A 24,121-nucleotide genomic window follows, 5' to 3' on the forward strand; every position below is an offset into this window, starting at 1 on the left:
CGGTGGGGGAGGAGAAGGAAGGGAAGACTGGGCCAGGGGTGCTGGAGGGTCCGAAAGTCCCCGGCCAGAGGCTCCAACCGGCAGCTGCTCCTCGGTCCAGGCGCTGACAGATTCCCCCCCCCCCCAATGGCCCAAGCTGCAACTGAGGCGTCTCCAGCAAGGGGCACTTTTGCTAGCCCGGGGGCACGGCCGTTGCCCCAGACTCTGGCCCTTCGGGACCAGCCCCCTTCGGGCAGCTGGACCGGCAGATCCACCGCTTGCTTCGCCCCGTGAGGATCGGGCGGCCGGAGAGCCCGGGAGGGGGGAAGTTGCCACGATCGGCCCGTGGAGTCCGCATCGACGGCCAAGAGGCGCCCCGCCGAACTCTGCCCGCGCTCTCCGTCGTTCCAGGGCCGAAGCCGGCCGAGGCTCCCTTCCCGCTGGCAGGAACCGGCCCGCCCTGGCCAGAACTCCCCGCGCCGGCCCGGCCCCACCGCGCGGCTCTCTCACCTCGGCAGGGGGAGCCCCTCGCGAGCCGAAGACGCGGCCGGCCGATCGCGAGGTTGGAACGGCGGCGGCTGCAGGGGGATCTTCGGAGCGAAGCGCGGCGGAGGCGGAGTGTCGGAGGGGGAGCTTTCCACACCCCGCTGCGCTCCGCAGGCCCCGCCCGGCCTCCCCACACGCCCTCCGGTCCGGCCGAAACTTTCCCCGGCGGCGGCGATTGCAGCGCCTCTTCTTCGCGTCTCTCCGATCTGGCATCGCCCACCGCGGGAGAAGGACTCACAGCGGCCCCACCGGGTGACACCCGCTCTGCTCGGGCAAACTTGAGCGGGCGGCGGGGACATTGCGGCGCAGCAGCAGCCGGGCCCCCGCACGCTCCTGAGGCAAGGCGCCGAAGCGGGCGGGGCTTCGGATGGGGGTCCCGGTGCCGGCTGCCCACGGCCACTGAGCCCGGCCGAGGGAGAGGCGGGGCCGCGCCACCCCAGAGCTCGCCCCCGCCGCACCCCGGCCGGCCGCCGCCTCCCCCGCCCCGAGATGTCGGCCAAGAGCGCACCTGCGGCGGCCCCCGTGGAGAAGAGTCCCGGCGCCCCCCCGCCCAAGAAGAAGAAGCCCAAGTCCGGCTCGTCCAGCCTGCGCCGGGCCTTCAGCTGGCTGCGGGGCCGGCGGAAGAAAGCGGCGGCGGGCGAGCAGCCCGGAGCGCCCCCTGCGGAGGGCAAGAAGCGAGAGGAGCGGCGCCAGGGCAAAGGTGAGGCCGGGCCCAGAGGCGGGGGGGGGGCGCAGCGGGGGCGGCTCGTAGCCTGGGGGAGGGGAGGGGAGGGGCGGTGAAGCGGGGGCTCTTTCGGGGTCCCGCCGGACTCTGCCCTCCCGCGAGGGCTGCGGAACGGAGGGGCTGAAGCCGCGCACCCAGCCAGCTCTCGTCCCCCGAAGTTGCAGCGCCAGCCTGTTGCTTCTTCCTCCGTTGCGGGCTCCGTCCTCGCCTCTCCCGGAGCCGAAGCCGCTTCAGCCTTGACGCCACCTGCCCGTCCGGCTGCCTTCCCTCGGCCGGCGCCCCTCGGAGCAGAGCAGGCGGGGGAGGCGGAGCCCCGATTCTTTGCGGTCTCTGAGCTGAGGGAAAGGCCCGGGGCTGCTCAGGTGGGCAAAGGGCACTAAACCATCCGGCGGCAACCCCGGTTGGGCGCGCCGTGTGCAGTTTGGACAGGCGGTTTTGTTCTGGGGTTGGGCTGCAGCCGGGCGGTTCCTGCCGGCCGTGCCAGATGTGGGCCTCTAATTCCCCTTTGCAAATGTCTTTCCTGCCAAGGCCCAGGCTTCTCGGCGGCCGTTCCTTCGAGTCCTCGGGTCAGGGATCCTGGGAGAACCCGGGTGCAGCTCCAGATCCCCCCAACGAGGGAGGAAGCTTTGCAACACATGATGCAAACCGGGTCCAACGCTGACCCGGTCATCTTGCTGGGGAAGGAAGGCTGCTGTTATCCCTTAGGACTTTGGATTGAGGGGTAGAAAGGAATGTGTGTGGCGTGGCTGGTTGGTCCGTGCAGTTGGTCCTGAGCAGAGTTGAGAAAGTCCTGGACCAGCCAACCTATAGCACACATGCTGTAGCCCACTTGGGAAGCCTTCGGGACATGCTTAGCTGAAGCCGCCCTTTGAGAGAGCTTATCATTTCCTGCTGCCTGGATCACTGGGTTCGCGGCCGAGTGACGCCAAAGGGGAGTGCAAGGGTGTGTGTCACACAGATGGTATGGAACATTAGACTGGGGGCACGATGCCAGGTGGGCAGCTGGACCTTGTGGATCCGACTCAGGAACTGGCCAAAAAGTTTCCTTGGCCTGAAGATCCTCGGAGGAGAACGGGGAGCAAGTGATAACATGAGAATAATGTCATTTTTTAATATGTTAGCTAGATACTCCGGGGAAATAACAACAAAACTGGAATCCATTTATTTTGGCATATACTGACAAAGCACATTGTCACCCATGCAACCAGATGCCAAATATACTTGCTTAATGAGGCTTTTTATACTTCTGCAGAGGTAAACTAATTCTAGTATGGTTGCTGCCTTTTAAAAATGCAAAACTTACACAGATCATCTGATCAGAATGATATAAGATCTCCTGCCTTATGCAGGGTGGTCGGACTAGAAGATCTCTGAGGTCCCTTCCAGGATTCTGAGGTCTGTGTTCTTTCCAACTGAATTAATATTGGTCCTATGCCTTGCTTTAAGTTGAATCATGCTTGATCCCTCCCCCCACCAGGAAAATCAGAGGCCACCGGAGATCCAAGCGATGCAGGAGGGATGGCGGATCCGTGAAAGCAAAATCCGCCAGGCATAGCCTGGGAAATCCAAGTGATAGGCTCATGGGAGGCATTTCCCCCCTCCTCTTGGCATCAGATGTGTCAAGGGTGTGTGTGTGGAATTGAGTGGCACAGACCTCAGCCTGGCTGCCCGATTCCAGGGAACTCACGGGGGGGGGGGGGGGAATCCCAGGGCCATCCAAAAGGCAGAGAATAGGTATTAGGAGTGCTGTCCACAGTTAGATAAGTCTGTCTAAACCTTGGCCACTGAGATGTACAGACTTCACTCCCATAATTCTCCAGCCAGCCATGATGGTTAGAGGATTCTGGGGTTGAAGTCCACCCATCTTAAAGTTGCCCGGATTGATAAACACTGAGTTAGAGAATCCTATCCCATACTGGTGTTCTTTAGAGAAGTCGATCTCTTACAGGGGTTGGGAGAATGATCAGAGCTGTGGTCCATTGTATTTAGAAGGCAGCAGGTGGGGAAGGCTGATTTTGGTGACTGCTTGATTTTACAACCTTTTTTGCTGAGTCGTTAAGCGAATCTGGCTTCTCCCATTGTCTTTCTTTGTTGGAAGCAGGCTGAGAAAGTTGCAACTGGTGATCACATAACTCTGCAACGCTGAAACTGTTGGCATTACATGCTGGTTGCCAAGCACCTGAATCATGACCACATGATTGCAGGGAGGCTGTGAAGGTCATATGTGTGAGGATTGGTTTAAGTCACTTTTTTCACTGCCATTGTAACTTTGAACAATTGCTAAATGAATGTTTGTAAGTCGAGGACTCCCTGTAGGCTTTCAAACTGCTTTGTCTCTTGCTGACAAGATAGTAAAAGATGGCCCCTCGCCCCCCAGACTGCATGGAAAGTGTTTTGGAATGGAGCTCTGCGAATATGCTAATGCGCCTTTCTCTGAAAGAGCCTCAGAAGAACATTTGGGAGATGGCAAAGGCCGATGACATCTTTTAATTTCAGGTACAGGGCAGTGTTCTTTTTCAAAAACCATCAGCCATTGGTGAGTGGTTTTTCAATCCGGAAATATTTGCACCCCCTTCCACAACTTTGGGACCTAAATCAGTGCTATTTTCCTAGTACGAATGAGGAGATGAGCCTGATTTGCCATAATGCCATTTTCTAGAGTTGAGGGTCTCAACACACGCCTGAAATTATAGTTGCAGGAGGTGGACATCTGTTTTGGAAACTTTATGTATCTTGGAAGGAAACCCCATGCTGTGAGGTAAAACTGGTTGGCAAAACTTTGTATAGTCTATAGAAAAATATACCTTTCCTCACAGCTGAAGGGACAGAAAGTCTGTTGGCCATGGTTGTTCACCATCTGTCCGGGGACCCCAACAATTTGCTCTTGTGACTATGGAGATTCTCAGTCATCCAGTCACCGTTGTCCCAAAGGTGCTTTTTTCAAGAGGCAACCTTTGGGATTTGTTAAGTGAGTTTTGCCCCATTTTACGACTTTTCTTGCTGCAGTTGTTAAGTGAAACATTGCATTTGTTAGCTTAGTAACATGGTTGTTAAGTGAACCTGGCTTCCCTGTTGACTTTGCTTGCGAGAAGGTTGCAAAAGGGGATCATGTGACCTCGGGATGCTGCAACTATCATAAATATCTGTTGCCAATTTTGATCACATGTGTATGGGGGTGTCAAGAACAGTTGTAAGTGTGAAAAACAGTCACTTTTTTCAGTGCTGTTGTAACTTTGAATGGTCACTAAGTGAACTGCTGTAAGTCGAGGACTTTGGCTTTTTGAAGTTCCACTTGTTAGTCAGAAGAAGACTGGATAAAGAGAGGGAGCTGCAACTTGCATGGGTGAAGATGAAGTAGCCCTGAGCAAGGACAGGCCTCTTGACTCCTAAGGCCATTGGGGCTGCTTCCCTGGTAGTTGGGTCTCTTCTGTAGAGGCAGCACAGGATGGAGTTGGCTGTGGGGTGGATGGGCTCAACTGGATTCCCCGAAGGTGTGTTCTCTCTCTCTCTCTCTCTCTCTCTCTCTCTCTCTCTCTCTCTCTCTCTCTCTCTCTCTCTCTCTCTCTCTCTCTCTCTCTCTCTCTCTCTCTCTCTCTCTCTCTCTCTCTCTCTCTCTCTCTCTCTCCCCTCCCTCCCTCCCTCCCTCCCTCCCTCCCTCCCCCCTCTCCCTCCCCCTCTCCCTCTCCCTCTCCCTCCAGCAAGGTAATCCAAAGAAGCTGCTTAGGGGGGTAAGAAAACCTGCCCATTTTGAGATCTCCGGTTCATCTGTTGGGACAGATCAAGCGAGATCAAGTTAAACCAAGGCAGGGTGTCCACGGGGTGCATGAGTGTGTCAAAAAAGTCAAAATGGCGGACGTGACCTTGTGATCAGAGCCCTGCATCCTTTTTACTGATATCCTCCTGCGGAAGCTCCTGAAAGCGGATTAATCTGCCAGCTCAACTGTTTTTCAAAATATATTTACTTTGGCCTCATTTTGGAAGAAAGTGCGATGTACAAACAACATTCATTTTATTTATTTATTCTACCCTTTGATTATTTTTTTTACAAATAACTCAAGGTGACAAAAGATAATCAACTCTCCTTCTTCCTCCTGTTTTCCCCATATCTGCCATCCTGTGAGTGGGAGAAGAGGGGCTGCTCCCCCAGCATCAGGTGGGTTCAGCCCGGTTCAGCCCGATTCGGCTAAACCGGTAACAGTATTTTTGCCTGGGTCCCAGAACCAGCAGCGACCCAGGCTTGCCACGCCCCCCCCCCGAACCAGTTCCCTCTCCGCTACTGATGTTGCCGCCCTGTTATTTTCTAGTGACCACGCGTGCACAGTTCACTATAAATTGTTTTGCACATGCATGAAGAACAATTTACATTGAACTGTGCATGCATATGCGAGAAGCCAACCGGTAGTAAAACCAGTAACAACCCACCAGTTCCTAGCATGAATGCTTCTCCCCTGGGGAATCCTTCCCATCCCTAAGACCTTTAAGGGCCTTTTTACTTTGAAGGGAAACAGAGCCGGGGTTGTTGGAAAGTCTCTCCAGCAACTCCTGCAGAGACGTGGGAAAGAGGTGCAGAGAACAGCACTGGAGTGTGAGAATCCGGGCATGGTGGAGGAAGTGGCCAAGGGGCAGATTCTGACAACCAGGGTTCCTTCCCTTTGAGACGCCCTTGAGGGTGGAGTCCCTCTGAAGCACGTGAAGGCAAGGAGCTGCACATGTGAGCTTCTCTCTGGATTACCAAGGAGACATGAAGTTCTTTGCTTGCCAGATCATGATGACTCCAACAGGCTTCTGCTGGATAAAATCACCGCCGTCTCCCGGCACGTCTTATTCACGGCTTCCAAAATGCTGAGTGCAGACGGGCCGCACCCTCTTCAACTCTTTCGGCACTGGGCCGCAAAGATAGTTCGACAGCTGCAGCAGCCTTGAGGGGCCCAGTGGGGCCTGGATGGGAGGGCTCGCTCTTACTGGAGTGTGTCTGTGAGAGAGAGGGAGGGAGGGACGTTTGCTGGTTGCACTCAAGAGGGCCGGGGACCAACCTCTGGAATTGCTTTACAGCATTGCTGACAATGGAGAGAAAGCACTATAAAAGGGAAAGTGGTCGCGGGTGATTGTGTCCTCTGGGCAGATAGCAGCTTGTTTGAGGACAGGCAGGAACCAAGGATTCTGCCATGCAGGTACTGCCAGTGGAGAATGATGTCCCCGTGAGGGTGGCAAGTGATGGGGGGGGGGGAAGAGGATTCCACTGCAAGGAATGGGGGAGGGGGTGTCAACTTTACACCCCAACAGTGTGTGACTGTTTTGTTCAGCCTTTCCTCTGGACCTCAAGGGGCTCTAGTGGGAATCTTCCTTTGCTTTATCTTCCCAACAGCCTTTTGAGGCAGGTGAAGCTGAGCAGGAGGTGCTGAAGCCGACGTCTTCCTGGCTGGAGTTAGAACTGAACCGGCCTCCCAAGTCTTAAGCCAACAGGATTTGTAGAGATTTGTACTTTGGCCTTCCGGTTCCTTCCACTCTGCTTTACAACTTTGCAAGGAATCCTATACGTCTCTTGGATCCCTTTGCCATTTGATTTTAATCAATCCAAAGAGTGCCCCCTCCCTCCCTCCCTCCCTCCCCCCAAATGCCTCTGCTGGCTTGTTCTGCTCCTAACATGTCAACACCACAGTTAAATCATGGTTTGTTTAAATCACCACTGCCTGGTTTCATTCACACTGAACTCTTGAGGAAATAGAGAGGGGTCTGCTCAGGCCTGACTCCCACCACCACGACCCCCTCGTGGTTCCCGTATTATGTAATAATCAAAATAATAGAACTTTATTTACATATTGAAAATGAATCCATTACACCATAAGGCATTTCCAAAATGAAAAATATACAATTTGGATAACCACAAACATTGCCAGAAACAAAACTCATTTTTAACTATGATCAGATAAATCCATTTTATATTCTTTCTTCCTCACACTCGTCCTTAAGGCCCATCAATAATATTCTAATTCCTGTTTTCTTCTAATACCTCCTCCTGTTTTCTTGAAATTCTCAGCTTCCTTTAAGTCAATTTGTAATTTCATGAAGTAACTCTAGTAAGTCTCTGACATTTCAATTTGAAAGGGTAGCCTCTTTCTGGGAGGGGGTGAGGGAAGAAGGAGCCACTGGGAACTGTGAGTTGGATCCCCAACTACGGGGAATGTCATCTGGAGGGAGAGGAGGAATCAGGTGCAGAAGATGCCAGAAAGCAGATTACCTGGAACCTTTCCCTGCATGTGGGATGGAGTACATGTTAGATGTCCTGGTGGTTGACCACTATTGGGGCTCAACAGGGCCCATTTACCCCTTTTGACAGCTTACAATATCATTGGTCAGATTGTCCCGCTGGGTGACTGGCGAATGACATGCCCTAAGGTCGTCCAGGGGCTGCTCCATCCATCACACGCCAAACATGCCCTGCAGGTACCTGAGACCACCCACTCTGGAAAGCCAGATGTGGCTGGGCATCATCACCCAAGGAGACTTGAGATTAGCAGGATGTTTCTCTTCTCTGCATTTAGGGGCATCTGTAGGGAGCAGATGAAATGGGCCACACTTCACCCACACCATTGTGGCTGCCATTTTGACTTTGACTGTGCCCTGTAAGCACCTGTATCCAGTAGGCCTGCCACTTTCTGGCTTTTTTGACCCTCTCTCCCCATGGTGCCTCCAGATGTATAGCACACCGCTTCTTCCTTCCTGCCCTACAGGGTGGCACAGACTGGGAAAGGGGGACTTAAGTAGTAGTGGGTCTCCCAGTTGAACAGAGACATCGGGGGGGGGGAGGGAGTGTCAGTCATACATTGCTTATTTATTTGATAAATATATAAATTGTGTAGAGCTGCCATCTCACAGATGCAATTCTGTGATCCTCCAGATCTGGAGACGATGCAGTTAAGACCATTACCATCTGAAAAACCCAGTTATTTTTTTCAGTAAAAGATCCAAAGTGCCAATTCTGCCTCATTGTAAAGGGTTAATTGGAGAGGCTTGCTTGAGAAGGAAGAGACTGCAAATGGCATAATTTATGCAGTCTCATAAACAGAGGAGAGGAACTCAGCCAGGTAGATGTTGGCACAAAGACTGAACAGTTGAAATGTTGGGATCAACCTTTGTATAGGCAGGGAGAGGCTCTAACAGTTTCAGGAAAGGAAAAATTATCAGCCTGTTTCATACCGCAGGAAGAAAAGATATTTCATTGCCCAACCTGAATTTATCTACCCAGAAGAAAACTCTGGGTACTTATCTGGGACCTTTTGCCAGGTAAGACCGACATCCCTGCCTGCCTTTAGTAGAAACTGCAATGACATCATAAAGTTATTGCACAAATGATACAAATTACATGGTAGACACCAGTCACGTGACATTTTTTTTTTTTACATCTCTGTGGCTTGTAAAAGACGCCAGTGATTGGCAGGGAAGCCTAACGTGACTGATACAAGTTACATAATTTGCATCATTTGCACAACAACATCATGATATGCTTGACCCTGGTGCTATCCCTGCCTTGAGGATTTCCACCATTTCCACCTAAGTTGATTATTTGTAGTGGAAGGAAGGACCTGGTCAGTTTTTATGCCCTAAAAGAGTCCTTTTCAATTTCGGTCTAGCCTTCAGTCCTACAGCTTCCTGGGGTTTCCCCACACAAGGGCTGACCTGCTTAGGCTTGTGAGACGAGTCAAGTGGCTAATTCTAAAGGTGTGGTTCCTTTAGAAGTTTGGTAATTCCTTGTGTGGCTTTTAATCCGTGAGGTTTCAATGGCCATCCCGGGATGCCGCAGATTCTCTGGAGGGGCTGCTGGCCGTAGGGCTCTGGCCTTCAGGGACACACAGGTCTGAAGCCGGTAATTTGTGCCCCCAAACTTGCCTTATCCTAACATTGCACACAGCAATGCTTTAACATTTTAATGTTTTGATGTTCTAATGATTTTATATTGCTGTTTTACCATGTTATCAGCCTGGTTCACCGACAAAAGGGCGAACGACAAAACCGCGCCCAACTAAACCGCGGTGACAAAACCGCGTGTTCTAAAGTGCTCCGACAAATGAGCGCTGAATCACACCAACAACAGCGCGGCGACAGAAGCGCGCTGTAAAACTAAACCTAACCCTAACCCTAAACCTAACCCTAAACGTAACCCTAACCCTAAACCTAAACTTAAACCTAACCCTAACCTTAAACATAACGTTAAACCTAACCCTAAACCTAACCCTAAACCTAACCCTAAACCTTACCCTAAACCTAACCCTAAACCTAACCCTAAATGTAACGCTAAACCTAACCCTAAACTTAACCCTAAACCTAACTCTAAACCTGGCCCTAAACCTAACCCTTACCTTAACTTAAATCGCCCCTCTGTCGACTGAAATCGCCCTTCTGTCTCCGCGCTGTTGTCGCCGCATTGTTGTTGGCGCGTTGATGATGTCGCAGTTTTAGTGGCACGGTTTTGTTGTTCGCCTTTTTGTCGGGTCACGATCAGCCTCCCAGAGTCACTCAACAGTGAGAGGGTGGCATATAAATTCAATAAACAAAACAAAATAAACAAGAGGATTTATGATAAGAGATGTGCAATGCAAGTAAAAAAGGACCAAGGCTTGCATGGCAGGGTTGTGGCCACCATCATGACTTTTTTACCTTCCCTACCCAGGCCTTCTGGTCCTGGGGCCAAAGCCCATCATCCCCTGACATTCCCTAACACACTCACACAACTCTAGGTGAAGAAGGCAAGCCTTTCAGGAGCCTGCTGCATTGCAGATGGAGCGAATGAGCTGAGCTGGGCAGCCTGGCTGGGGGTGGGGTGGTGGGGTGGAGGGCCTCCATTATACAGGCTGCATTATGTCATGACGGGAACGAGGCACTTTTGCCTCATCAGATCATGATATCATGTTGCAACTAAATCAGTCACATCCTTTGTGATGCCATTCTCCCCGTTGATGACTTTCCTGTGGACATTCTGGGGTGGGCAAGGGGGGCAGCTGATGTTTCTGGGGGGCTCCTGGGGCTTAGCAGATCATGGCCATTGTTAAAAACAAGGGCAAGACAACAGACATCTCTTCCTCCAAACAGTTGCCCTTTTTAAAACCATCACCCTCAATCTGCCATTATTCAAAATGCACAAGCTATCGTTTGACTTCAGAGACATGCGGAGACATAATGCATCCTGGCTTGTAAAAGCCAAGCTTCCTGATGTTGCATAAAACAGTGAATCCCGCCCCCCCCCGCCTCCCATGCTGCTAGCTTTAGAACTCTTCCCACTGAGCACAGCCAGTGCCTTCCCTCCGTGCTGCGACTCTTGACCTCTGGCTTTGCCCCACAGCAGATGGGAGAGCAGAGGAGGCTCCGGGTGAGCAGGGAGGTCTTGGCTAAGGAAAGACCCTGGTCTGGTCCTGTCCGCTCCTGCAAGGGAAAATGTATCTGTCCTCATGGACACCTTCTCATTAGCTCATGATGATGATAATATCTGTAATCTCCAGCCTCAATGGCTGTCTAGGAATCATGGGTTTGTAGGCCAGCATATGTGAGGGATCAGGTTGGAGAAGGCTGGTACCTCCCAAGAAGGAAAAAGGCTGCAGCCTCCGCCCCCGTGTGTGTGTGTGTGTGTGTGTGTGTGTGTGTGTGTGTGTGTGTTGGCACCCTGAGCTGGATTGCAAAACTGGTTTCCAGGGACTCGTTGTTGGGAAATATTGTGGTTTGCAGGATTATGAGGGCTGAGAATGACATTTCTGAGAGGGAGGCTCGTAAGAACTTTGCACCTGGCTTCTGCTGGAAAAGGCAGAGAGTTGCTTGGCTAACAAAGAGATGTGTGTCTTTTCCACCCGAAGGTGGGAGAGGAGGTCCTTGTGCAACAACAACACCTGATTTTTTTAGAGCCCAGGATGGTTGTGGAGTCAGGTTTCTGGGCTTAAGGAGGCTTCCTTCTTAAGACAGTTTGGTCTTTGAGAAGGAGGAAGACTAAGAACTGAGCAAACACCCACGTCGGCAGCAGACGGGACTCGTCCAACCGGTGCTGGAGTTTCTGTAGGCTGCTTTTGCACGTGAGGAATCCAGGGGCAATTTGTGAGAGTGTCATCTTAGGCAACCTCACCCCAGGGTGGATCCCGTGAAAGGGACACAGGACACACCGGTCTCTTTTTCCATTGCTCTGGGTTGCAAGAGGAGGAAGGAGGAGGCAGGTGCCCCGGGGGAGCAGAGTGGGGGTGGAGGGGCAAAATCAGGTTTCAGCAGGAAAGAGCTGGGAGCTTCCTGGCTCATTTCTGTTAATGATTTCAGATCTTAACCTCCTGTTTTTGTTTCAGCAGCAGGTAAGCCTTTGTTCCCTTCAGAGGAAGGAAGGGCTTTGCTCTCAGAGGCTGCAATGCTCCTTTGTAAACCGATGCGGCTGCTCCTGAAGCTGCCTTCCCCAGAAAACTTGCAATGACCCATAACTTGACTCAAGACTTTCACTTAATCAGCTTCCCTGCCTTTCCCTTTTCAGCTCTCAGCCAGGGTGGGAGCTTAAGTCCACTCTGAGCAGGAGCGGCTTCAGACAGCTTTCTGAGCTGGATCCACCTCTGGGGCAACTCAAGGCTTTCCATATTTTCTCTCTGTTCCAAAACGCTGGGTAGAGCCAAAAGTGGATCTCAGTGGAAGACTTTGTTCTTCTTGACCCCCTAGTAGGATTTGCTGCTGGGATCTAACAGGATTGGCCCAAATTGACTAGGGGATTGCTGGGTTTCCTGGAAAATATGCCTGTCTTCATAGTGGGTCACTGCATGCAGTGGGTCAGGGAAGCAATGAAAGCCTCCCCACACAGGGGAGGCTTCCAACAAGGCTCTGAAGGCTTCAAATCCTTGGGAGAATTTCCCCCCTGCACTTCACATTGACTTACAAATAAAACTCTTTGAAAATGTGCTGCTTCTTCGAAAGTATATAGTTAAGTATTTTTAGGGGGTGCTCTTGTAAAGCATGGTGCACTGAGGGAAGCTTGTTTGGAGGCAAAAGGCGAGTGCTTGCAGGCCAGGAGATTGAGGAGGAGACGGAATGGCCCTTGTGTCTGTGATGGACATTTTGCTTGCTGTACAGTACAGGTGGTCCTTGACCTCTGACCACAAGTGGGGTGAAGAATTTCCATCGTTGAGCAAGGCAATAGTTAAAGCGGGTCGCACCCCATTTTATGACTTTTGCCATGATTGTGAAGTGAATTGCTGCAGTTGTTAAGTGAATCAGGGAGTTGTTAAACGAATCCAACTTCCGTTGATTTTGCTTGTTAGAAGCCATCTGGGAAGTTTGCCAATGGGCCACATAGACTGGGACACTGCAATGACCGTAAACACATGCCAAGCACACACATTTTGACCACCTGGGGATGCTGCAACATTGTAAGTGCTGCTTATTAGCCAATTTTTTTCAGTGCTGTTGTTTCTTCCAATGATTGTAATTCAAGGGCTTCCTGTACAGCAGAGTAGCTTCAAGGAGAAAACTTTGCAGAAGGTCAGCCAAGGAACCAGAGTTTCTCTTTGCTTGGCCATATCTCCACGGAGGTCAATGCCGGCTGCTACACCATCATCTTCTTGGCTGCACCTAAAGTGAATGGGAATTCCTGCAATTTTTCTAGATAGGGAAGGGCTACCAAAATTAATCTCTTTCCCCCTCTCTCCCGTTCTTAATAGAGGGGCAGGCAGCTTTCCTAATCAGCCGCTTTTTTGTGGCCTCTGGATGACGTGACCAAAATTGGTTGTGTGGTTTTTGAATTTTTGAAAAAGCAAAAATGAGAAGCAAAATAGGTTCATTAAGTCTCTATTAAGCCTAATGCACCATTTTCCTTTTTTAAAGATAAAAATATCACTCTGCCCCCAGAGCCATTCACTCCCTTCCAAGAACATTTCCAAATTACTTTGGCACTTGGAAGCAAGGCAGGAGCCACATGTATCAAAAACATCAAGATCCCCCTTGCCTTTGTTCGAGGTGTGTTGCTCAAGAAGGCTCTAGGGATGCCCCTGCTTGGAAGCCAGGAGTCAGGGATGGCCGGAACACCCAAAGAGAAAAAGGTTGTGATGGATTGAGTTTTTTAATGTTTGCCAATGACAGGTAGTTCTTGACTTATGACCACAACTGAGCCCAAAATTTCTGTTGCTAAGCAAGACAGCCCTATTTCACTTTTTACCACAATTGTTAAGTGAATTGCAGTTGTTAAGTTGCTAACACAGTTGTTAAATAATTTTGGCTTCCCCATTGACTTTGTCCGGTCACGAAAGGTGATCACATTACCCCAGGACACTGCAACTGTCATAAATACATGCCAGATGCCAAGCATCTCAATTTTGATCATGTAACAGTCTTAAGTGTGAAAAACGGTCATAAGTCTTTTCACAGTGCCATTGTAGCAATAGCAACAGCACTTAGACTTATATACCACTTCACAGTGCTTTACAGCCCCCTCTAAGCAGTTTACAGAGTCAGCCTGCTTGCCCCCAACAATCTGGGTCCTCATTTTACCCATCTCAGAAGGATGGCAGGCTGAATCAACCTGGAGCCTGGTGAGGTTTGAACTACTAAATTGTAGGCAGCCGGCAGGCAGCAGAAGTAGCCTGCACTACTGCACTCTAACCACTGCGCCACCGTGGCTCATTGTAACTTTGAACAGTCACTAAATGAATGGTTGTACGTCAAGGATTATCTGTAAGGATTTCTGATTCAAATTTAGTTCATGAAACAGTGGCATTCATAGAAAACGGGTGAGGCCCTTCAGGAGGTCAGAATGATGGATGGGAATGTGCTTCGTTGATGAAGATGTTTACAGCTTAAGATTCTTTAGGATGCCTGGTGCTTAGATTCCTCCATCATAATCCTCTAGTGCCAGGATAACAATACACAATTTGATTGCACAAGTATAATTTAATTTCTGAATGGGTGGGAAAAATCTCTAGGCTCAGGTAACATGCTAGTCTCTGAACCCAGGTTAATGAAACCGCATTGCTCTTTGCTATGGCAGTGAATATCTGTAGCTATGTTGCTCCCTTCCTGTGTTCAGGTGTGAACCAAGGAAGTCTTCACATCTGGACACTGTGTGTCTAAAGAAATAATCCCTATTTCTTGTGACCACGAAGTCCTGGTCCAAATGGATGCAAACCGAGTCCATGTGTAGTTGGACTCTAAATCCCATGAGAGTCAGCCAGCTTGGCCAATGGGCAGGGATTCCAGAAACTATTATTTGGCAAAACCGGCGGGTGGGGGCGACTGCCATAAACCGTCTCCTGATTCCCAGCCCAGGACCCAGCTGAGCGGTTTGGTCCCGGGGGGGGGGGGCGAACATAGGAGCAGCGGCCCCGGAGAAGCCACCTGACAAGGGAGCGGGGCGGCGGGGAAGCTTCGGGCTCCTCCCCGGTCCCTCCATTGGTTCCGCGGGCAGGTGGCGAGGCAGCGCCGGGGGTGGCTGAGCGGCCGCCCAGGCTCCGCTGGAGCAAGGAGGCGCTCGGGGCTCCCGCGCTTTCATGTAGCGCCCCCCCTCCTCTCCCCCTTCTGTCCGCAGCCGGGCGGGGTGGGGGTGGGGGGCGGCCGAGGCGGCCATGGGCAACGCGTCCCGCAAGCGCAGCGCTCCCGGCGCCCGGCCCTGGGCCTTCTGGAGCTTCGCCCGCGCCCACTGGGCAAGGACAGGTAGGGCCGGACAGGTGGGGTGGCGGTTGCAGGCGGGGCAGGTGTTCGCGGGGCGGAAGCCTCCCGGCAGAGCCCGACGAAGGGCGCCGTCCAGGGATTCCAGGCGGCTCCTCTCGCCTTCCCCCGGAGGCAGCCCTCGCCTCCCAAGCTCCCGGCCGGTACACAGGCGGCAGCGGGGTGACGGGGCGGCGCTCGGCACGCGCTCAGAGGCCCTCTTGCCAGACGCTGCATTGCGGTTCCACTTGAGCCCCCCGGCGATTCTGCCTTTCGGGGATCCCCGGCCGGAGCTGCCCTTTGCGCCTGCTCTCTGCCTCCCGCTGAAGGGCAAGGGCTCCCCTTGGGAGCTGCAGAGCCCAGAAAGTTTGGGCAACACCGGGAGCCCCGGAGAGCCCAGGCAGGGGGGGAGGGGACGCTGCCTTAATCCTCCTTGCAGCTGCAGCTTCAAACCCCCCCCCCCATCACCCTTTTGTGGAAACGTCAAGCAGTTGTGCTGGTGCCTGCAGAAGGTCTGGGAAGTGATTTGGTTTCTAATTGGTGAATTTGGGATTCCCCATACAGGGCTGCTGGGTTTGCTGGGCCTGCTGTGTGCCATGGGTTGGGTCTCATCTTTGTGTGTCTGAAGAGCATGAAACCCTCGGAGGGAGGGTGCCCCACTAGCCTTGCCTTGTTTAATGTTTCTCAATCTTGGCAAGTGGAGATGTATGGACTCAACTTTCAGAATTCTCCCGTTGGCTGTGAAATTCTGGGAGTTGAACCCCTACATCTTCAGGTTGCTAGGTGGAGAAACACTCCTCTACTTGATAAAAGATGCCAGAGTTTGGCTGTGTTTATATGGACTTCGGCATAGACTATGGTTTATGAAGCCCAGCAGGACATTGGGTGCACCATGTTATGCGACTGATTGACTGGTTAATAATTTTGATTCTATTGTCAACATCAAATTGTGTAATTTGCACCTTTTGCACCATGCAGGTGACATCACAATGTGTATGATGCATTCCCTCCATTCAGCAGCTGGATTTGCAGGTTACCTGAAGTCAGAATGAAAGGCAGCGAGTGCCTGTTGCCTTGGCCTAATTGTATCCTCCCGGTGTTTTGTGACTTCTGCCCTGCTCTGTACTTTACACTGCAGGTGCTTATGTGCCCTGCCCTGGCATAATGGAGTATGTTGATGACAAGAAATTGCTTTAATTGTTGTTATTTCATTCCATCCCTGTGGATTATATTTTATGGGTGCGAATCATGATGAATAAAAGGGAAGGCAGCCCCCAACTGGCTGGCTACTTGTTTCACAGCTGTTGAGATCCTCCTAATTAGCACTAAGCTTTTTGGGTGTGAGAAATGCGGAACCTTTGGAACACGAAGCTTGTGAGTGTTTTTTTCTCCCAGCTTGGTTGGTTGGCCCAATGAACCACCAGAGATGAGGGACCCAAATTTTGTTTTAGGTTTGCTCTACTGATGGCCCCGTGCGTGCTTTGGGAGGGGGGTAGGGAGTTATTTTGCAGTGTTATAATTGTGTGCTGCTGCTGATTAAGAGAAACCAGTGTTTCCCTTACACACGAACCTTCCCCACAAAACAGGAGTGTGTTTAGCTTGGGTTAAGGCCGGTTAATACCCCCATCCTGTGTCAGTCAGTTCCTTAACATGAATTTTATTTAATAAGGTGGTTGTTTGATCTTTATTCAGACTTTGGAATGGTACCAACACCCTGTTCGTTAAATAAGGATTGATCCGAATGTGGGTGTCGTACTGGTGTAAAGTTGGGTTGGCCTGCTGTGAGGGAAATGGATCACCGGCAGCCCCCCGTTCCAGAGAGGTTGGGTGCAAATGCAAATTCAGTGTCACCCACATTTCTTTCTACAAGACTAGCATGGAGATTGGTGTGAGCGGAGGCAAAAGAGACCCCAACTGGTTGTGCCAGTTTGCACAGTTAAGTGGGGTGGGCTTGGGAGCTTTTCCCACAAGGTAGCCAGCCAGCTTTGCAGGTTTACCCCTTGCCAAACTCTTTATCTGCCCAGTGGCTAAAAGAAGCCCCTACAGGAAAAGAGAACCAACAAATGTAAACATTTCACTGCAACTGTGTCTGGACAAGAATTAATCTGCTAATTTCCCCCAGTTTGGTCTGTAGTCATTGTCCTTCGCTGTGGCAATCAATCTGCAGCTAAACATGAGTCAGATTAAGCCCTGCACTTCTGGCTAATATAATTTATATTCTGATCAGTTTTTCTTCTTCTGATCTTTGAAAGGAACCTGATTTACAAAAACTTTGAGGCTAAAGCTTTCCCTACAGTTTTTCCCCATTCTGATAAAACCTTCACTTAGTGATTGGGTTCCTAAATTAGGCAGTTACACTTTGCTTAACAAATTGAGAAACGACAGCTGCCTGAGTTCATATGTAATAGTAACAATATGAAATAATAATAAGTCATAAATAAAGATTCAGACACTGCTCACGTTTACAAAACAAACACCAGCTACCTTCTGACTTAGTAGCAGTGTTCTACACACCACACTTAAAACTCAGATACAAGCCCAGTTGCTCTATTTGCTCAACTCGCTGCCAGTGGTTCTTTTTAATCTTGGTTGGTTTTTAGTTGGTTTTTGTGGGCTAGTATTCTCTCCAACTTCAGTCTGGTTGGTTACTTTACAGTCCAGTGCATTGTGCAAATGCAGACAATGGATGAAAGTTGTGTGAATGCAGCCATAGCCATGTAGGAATTCAGACTGCAGGAGTCTGCCCTCCAAAACATGGTTTTGAATGTGGTTGGGACAGGGCTGGTTGTGTAAAGCAGCAGATGAAATGACCACGGAGGTGGGACAGATTCCAAAGCCTCCCTCCCAGGCCGCAGGAAGCAACTGAGCTTAATGAATGTGGCCTGCCAGGGAAAGAAAAGAAAGGAAGTAGGAAAAATTTGGGAAAGGCTCTACAGGGTTTAACAAGAATTGGGTGCTTAGTCCTGAAACAGGTGACAGAGTTCCAGGTTCCAATTTCTTCCGCCTCCAGATGCCCAGGAGCAAAAGGGTGACAGGTTGGTGAAAATGCTCTCAGCACATAAATTCCATGAGCAGGGAACCTCGAGCTTAGTGGTTGCCAAGCTGGCTGGGGGATTCTGGGAGTTGAAGTCCACAGGTCTTAAAGTTGCCAGAAGTTGGGAAATGCTGCTCTATGTCAAGGATCCTGAAAATGAAGCCCAGGGGAGAGAAGAGCCGTCTCCCCACTTCACACCACATATGCCTTAAGGTGATTGGAGGACAGACCCCTTCCATTTGAGCTTTCAAGTCAATTTTGACTTCTGGTGGGTGCTCAGACAAGTCTCTGCTGTTTTCTGTGCAAGATATTTGGATGTGCCACCTCCTTCCAGTGAGAGAGCCCAAGCCCCCCCAGATGGCTTCTAGGGCAGGATTAGAATGGAGGATCTCCCAGCTTGAAATTCAGCACCTTTAAGCACTACATCATAACTGTCATAACCTTATTCTACATATTTATTTAATGTTGCTGAAATAAAATTCAGCTTTACTCTTGATGCCACAACTCAAATGAAATGATTTTCCCAACAACAACAACAACAACAACAACAACAACAACAACAACAGGAATATTAACTCCTGCTTAGAAGTGTTGGGGGAGGGAGGGGCGCACAGGAAGTCCAAAAAGTCAAGATGGCATCAGCAACTGTGCAAGGTTCCTCCCTTTTTTAGATGGAGTTTTCATTGCACAGTTGCAGCTGCTGCTTTGATTTCATTCCCTCCTGCCTCTCCTGCACACATCCCATTTAGTTAGCATCTGACCTCCTGCATGGCTCCAGAATCTTGGCTAGAAACAGGCACAGTTTGTTTTCCTTTATTTCATAAAGTTCCAGCATAATCTGGTGGGAGAAGGAGATCTTCAAATCGGTCCATCGATAAAGAGAAAATATCTTGTGCTTTAAAGCAGTGTTTCTGCAACTCGTGGATGTCAACTCCCAGAATTCCTCAGTCAACTACGCTGGCTGGGAAATTCTGGGAGTTGAGGTCCACACATCTTAAAAGTTGCCAAGGCTGAGAATTATTGTCTGTGTGACAGAAGTTGTTTGTCTTCCTAGCTTCCTTCTGAATGTGCCGCAGCCCCTGATGCTGGAGGACTCAGTCTCTGTACAGTTTAATTGGTAGCAACATAGAAAGGCCTTCCCCCTGTATCAGTCTAGCCTATATCTCTTGGATTTCAGGATGGTGCCCCATCCAAACACTAACTCTGCCTGCCCTTTACAGTATGTAGTTTCCCCACTCACATCAGATCAGAACTGTTACCTAGCTGACATTTGCCCTTCAATCAAGCATGACTTCAGGGGTTGGAATGCAAAAATCAGGTGGCTTCTGGTGGCACCGTTTTCTCCAAAGGCAAAATCTTTGAGGATGGGCGCAATGGAGGGTGTTCCTGCACACTTCCAGTATCTCTCTTGGAGGCAGAATCCAAAGGAGTGCCAGCCCTGTCAACTTGACCAACCTGACTTAATTCTGGGCCAGACAGGGTTGTCCCCACTGTTGGGCTCCCCTGCAACTAAGAAACAAATTGAGGACTTTCATCCCCCATTCATCTTCCTCTCACATCAAAGCTGATGTTAGTGATGGGGTCCCCCCACTTCTTCCACATCCAATTCTCTTAGGCTGCCTGGACAAATCCCCACAGTTTTCTTGACAAGGTTTTTCAGATGTGACTTGCAGTATTCCTCAACTTTGACAGCTCTAAGATATATAGACTTCAACTCCCAGAATTCCCCAACCATCCACAGTGTCGGTTCCTAGGGCTGAGAGTGACTGGTCCAAGGTCATCCAGGTGGCTTCATGCCTAAGACGGGACTAGAACTCACAGTCTCCTGGTTTCTAGCCAAGGTCCCTGTAACACAAGCTGGCTTGTGAAGGTCTCATCCCCTGAATAGAAAAGCTAAGAGGGCCATACAGGCCCTTTTTGGCTTCTTTCCATTTAGTTCCCTCCCTCCCTCCCGCTGGGCTCCTGTTAGGGATCTGCAGTGATGCCCAGCTTAAAAGCAAAGGCTCCCCAAGAGTCTGGACGTGGCTGTGGCTTTGGTGGGGGTTGCAGAGGGTGAGCCAAGTGACTGACTGATTCATAGGCAGGCAGTAGACGCCCACAGCAGCTTTGGGAGGTTGACTTCCTTGGTTCCTTCCAGCTTCCTTGGCTGCTGATCTTGCTGGCCTGCAACAAGGACATCATAGCAGCAGTGGCCTCACTCTCCCCTTCTGCCCACCAGGAGTGTCTGCAGGGGACTGACAGTTAGCCAAGCTGGTGGCCACAATGGTCCCAAGAAAGCCCCAGGAGAAAGAGTTTTGTTCAGGGGCGATCCATCTGGACTATGATGACCATCCTCCATGGACACCCCTGTCCCACTGTGGGACTCCCCTCTTGGCATAAACAGGGTGGGAATTGTAGGGACGTTAAGCAAGTGAAGGCTGATATGTTGGAAAAGCTCCCAGGGCTGTAATGTGGGGAATGGCTCCTATTCAAACCCCTCCCTCAGCCTGATGTTTTCCAGGTGTTTGGGACCTCATCCCTACAACGTCTAGCCAGGACTCCCAGCCAATGGAAACTGAAGACCCACACCTTCTGGGGGCACCTGACCAGGGGAAGGTTTTTTTTAACCTACAGTTGTGTTTTTTCCAAATGGCAGAAATGCAGAGGTTTTGCGTTTGTTTCATAGTTTGTACTTTTAAAAGAGCCTGATTCTTTTTCAGATGCCAATTGAGATGGGGGGGGGGGCAGAGGGAGATTTATCTCCCTGGAAGTTGCACCCCATGACCTGGAAGGAAGTCCATTCGTTCAACATAAATCTGTGGTTAGAGGTGCTGCTGGGCTGAAGCAAATGCATTCCTCTCGTGCTCAGAGACTTCAGGGGCTATTTAAAAACTGTTTGAAAACAGGCAGTCCTGCCAAAATAGCCCCTTATCCTCTTACACAAAGCTTCTGTGGACGAATTGAGATAGGGGGGTTCAGTTTTGTAAGCTTCCTGGCAGCCGAGAATTGCCTCTTCATTTATGCTGCAAAGTTCAGTGCATTTTGTTTATTTAATACATATTTATCCCCCTCTTTAGCCAAATGCTGGTTTATAAACATTTGCAACTAAAAAATGAAGAGACGAAAGACATAGCACACAAGGAGAAAGATATGGACAGGGATGCCTTTTAAGACAGATGAAGTGGAAGCCATTCCATTTTTTGTTCAGCTGGGAAAGTTGTTACAGGGAAGGGAAGGACTTCCCTGTGAGTGAGGTTTGTAGGTTTTCCCATTTGGTACCTGAAAGAAGGAAGGAAGAATCCTTGGCTGTCATGTGGTAGATGGACCAATAATAACAGAGTAAGAGAATAACAGAGTTTGAAGGGATCTTGGAGGTCTTCTAGTCCAACTGCTTGTCCAAGCAGGAGACACTATACCATTCCGGACAAGGGGCTGCCCAGTCTCTTGAAAGCCTCCAGTGATGGAGCATCCACAACTTCTGGAGGGAAGCCAGTCCATTGACTTATTGTTCTCACTGTCAAGAAATTCCTCCTTAGTTTCTAGATTGCTTCTCTCCTTGATTAGTTTCCATTCATTGATTCTTGTCTTGCCATCTGGTGCTTTGGAGAATAGTTTGACTCACTCTTTTTTATGGCAGCCCCTCAAATATTGCAACACTGCTATCTTGTCACCTCTTTGTTAGACTAGACATACCCAGTTCCTTTTGGGAATTTGTTTTTTAAGCCTCTAGTCTAGTCTTTGTTTCTGTGCTCTTTCTTTTTTCATTGTAGTGACCAAAACTGGACATAGCATTCCAAAAATGATCTTACCAAAGCAGTATAAAGCGATATTAACACTTCATGTGACCTTGATACCATTCCTGTATTAAATGCAGCCTAGGATTGCATTGGCTTTTTTGGCAGCTGCTGCACATCACTGGCTCCTATTTAAGAGATTGTCCATTAGGACAAACTCCAAGATCCCTGCCACAGTTACTACTGTTGAGCTGGGTACCACATTGTCCATACCAGCCGTGGGTTTCATATTTTGTTACCACCGGTTCGCCCCACACGCACCCCTTCCACGCATGCACCCAGCCTTCCGTGCATGGCCTTTGCTCGTGTGCCTTCCGCACATGCACCCGGCCTCAAAAATGTGCCTAAATAGGACAGCATAGAGCCGGGATGGGTGGGCAAGCGCACCCACCATTTCCACTACCAATTTGGGTGAACCGGCTGACCTGTACCTGTGCCTTTGGTTTCTCTTGTCCAAGGGTAAAAGCTTCGTTTTCTCTCCCTTGAATTTCATTTTGCTAGTTATGGCCCTGTGTTCAAGTCTGTTGAGAAATTAGATCCTTTGGCTGGGTTCTCCACCCTTTTCTTTCCTGGGTTCACACATTGCATCAAGCCACAAAGGCATCTGGTTAACTGGTTTTGGGTAAGCATATTGTGTCCTTGCAGCCCAAATAAAATTTCTGACCCAAAATGCAGCTTTGCAAAAGACTAGCAGCTGTGCCACAGTGATATCACACAATATTGTGAGACATTGCGTGCACTAAGGCTGGCATGATGTCACAGCATCCATGCTGAGGCTGCCCAGGTGGCACCTGGAGGACATCTGGGCTTTTTTCCAACTCAACGTCTGCTCTGCCTTGACATTTGCCTCAATTTCCCCTCCTGGAAAATCCTACAGACATGTTGAATTTGAACTTCTCTTTCCCCAGTCAGCTTGGCTGGCATATGGGCAGCTGCAGAGCAAAGTTTCTCTTGGGATTACTCTGAGGAAGAGGGAGCGACCAGGGGTCTCTCTACTGGCTTTGAGGGATTCAGTTTAATCAGTGAATTCTCTGGCCCCAAGTATGCCGCCTCTCTGGGTTGGTACCCCATGTGGGAAGGGCCTGGGCTTCCACAGCAGCCATTTTGTGCATGGGCACATTATGCCCCCTCTTACAAAGGCAGTGCTGATGCCCATAACGTCACGTCCAGTTGTGTCCAGTAGCCAAAAAGGTTGGGCCACCCCTGTGCTAAGCTGTTCTGACCCAGCTCCCCAAATGCAACAAACCCTCAGTAGTTAATGATTCCATTATTAGGAGTGCCAGCAAAACATTTCTCTCTCACCGCAGGCTAATGTCCGTCCAGCAGGGAGATGAATGGTTGTCTGCCACATCTATTCACCCCCTGCCTTTGATCCTCAGAGCTAGCAGCAGTGGCTCTTCCGTCCTAAGGACTTGCCCATAGATCTCCACTGCTCTCCTCTTCTCTGCCTTCTGCATATCCGGGTATCAGGCACTGGACCCAGCTGTTCCTTCTCTTCCTCATCCAGACTTCCAGACCTGGGGGCTGTTAACTCTCCAACTGAGGGCTGATGGACAACTGAGGTTCCGCCTCCCCCCCCTCTCTCTCTCTCTCTCGCTCGCTCCCTCCCTCCCTCCCTCTCTCTCTCTCTGACAGCTCCATTCCCTCTTCCCCCTTGGAGCTCTCAGGTTGCCTTGATGTTGACCCTGACTCCCATGCCACCTCCTCTTCCTCTGATTCAGCTGCTGGAGGAGCTGGTGGCCGATAGGCTACAACATACGCCATGATCCATGGTTTATAAACCAAGGTGGTTGAATTCCCCCCAAGATGCTAAGTCCAGGGTTGTAGGCACCCCTTTCATGCTCCTCTCAAACGCTAAAGTTCAGTGTTACTGAAGGGGGAAATCTTTCAACACATGACTGGGCAGTAATCAGATTAATGAGAGTGGATGTAGATTAAAGGTAACACCTGATTTGCTTCCCCCTCTTTCTGCAGCCTTAGAAGACATCTGGGCCCAAACTCATTATTTAGCGCACGGGGGTGCAAGTGGGTATCTCCTGGGGTAGCAGAGTGGGTCTCTGGAGAAGAGCCCAACCTTCGAAGCCTCTCAGCATCCCATGTCAAAAGAGCCTCTGATCAGGTGCCCTGAGCTGCGGGGGTAAACCTCAGGGAACGGAGGGGGGAACAGCCCCTGCCCAGCTCCATGGCAACCGACGGGAGACCACAAAGCAAAGGAATGTGTATTGTGTTGCTTCAGCATTTTTCAGGCACCCAACAAATGGGCTGGGGTGGGTGCCTTGTTCGCGTTGGGGCTGTCCAGCCACATTCTGCCTGCAGAGAGGAAAGTGGGGAGGGACAGCCCTGGCATTCAGGGTTCAGGAAGCAGGAAAATGGGGATCTTGGCTTGAAGAAACAGGTGCTGCGCCCTGAGAGCAAAAG

The 24,121-nt window shown here is 50.4% G+C and overlaps 1 protein-coding gene across 2 annotated transcripts in view; it reads left to right on the plus strand.

Annotated features, from left to right (window-relative positions):
* The first annotated feature begins 690 nt into the window (after positions 1-690).
* Positions 691-24,121, plus strand: part of NHSL3 (NHS like 3) — a 63,721-nt gene continuing 40,290 nt past the window's right edge. Inside the window, exon 1 of one of the 2 annotated variants that reach the window (XM_087727859.1) lies at positions 691-1,225. In XM_087727859.1, the coding sequence (XP_087583985.1) occupies positions 1,015-1,225 (211 nt within the window). In that variant the 5' untranslated portion in view covers positions 691-1,014. Of the gene's footprint in view, positions 1,226-14,663; positions 14,903-24,121 lie in introns of those variants that run through there. The other variant, XM_087727860.1, reaches the window with a different exon arrangement.

The sequence above is a fragment of the Thamnophis sirtalis genome, unplaced genomic scaffold (assembly GCF_051295495.1).
Source record: "Thamnophis sirtalis isolate CommonGarterSnake01/CBP01778 unplaced genomic scaffold, rThaSir2_p1.2 scaffold_13, whole genome shotgun sequence".
Classification (NCBI taxonomy): Eukaryota; Metazoa; Chordata; class Lepidosauria; order Squamata; family Natricidae; genus Thamnophis; species Thamnophis sirtalis.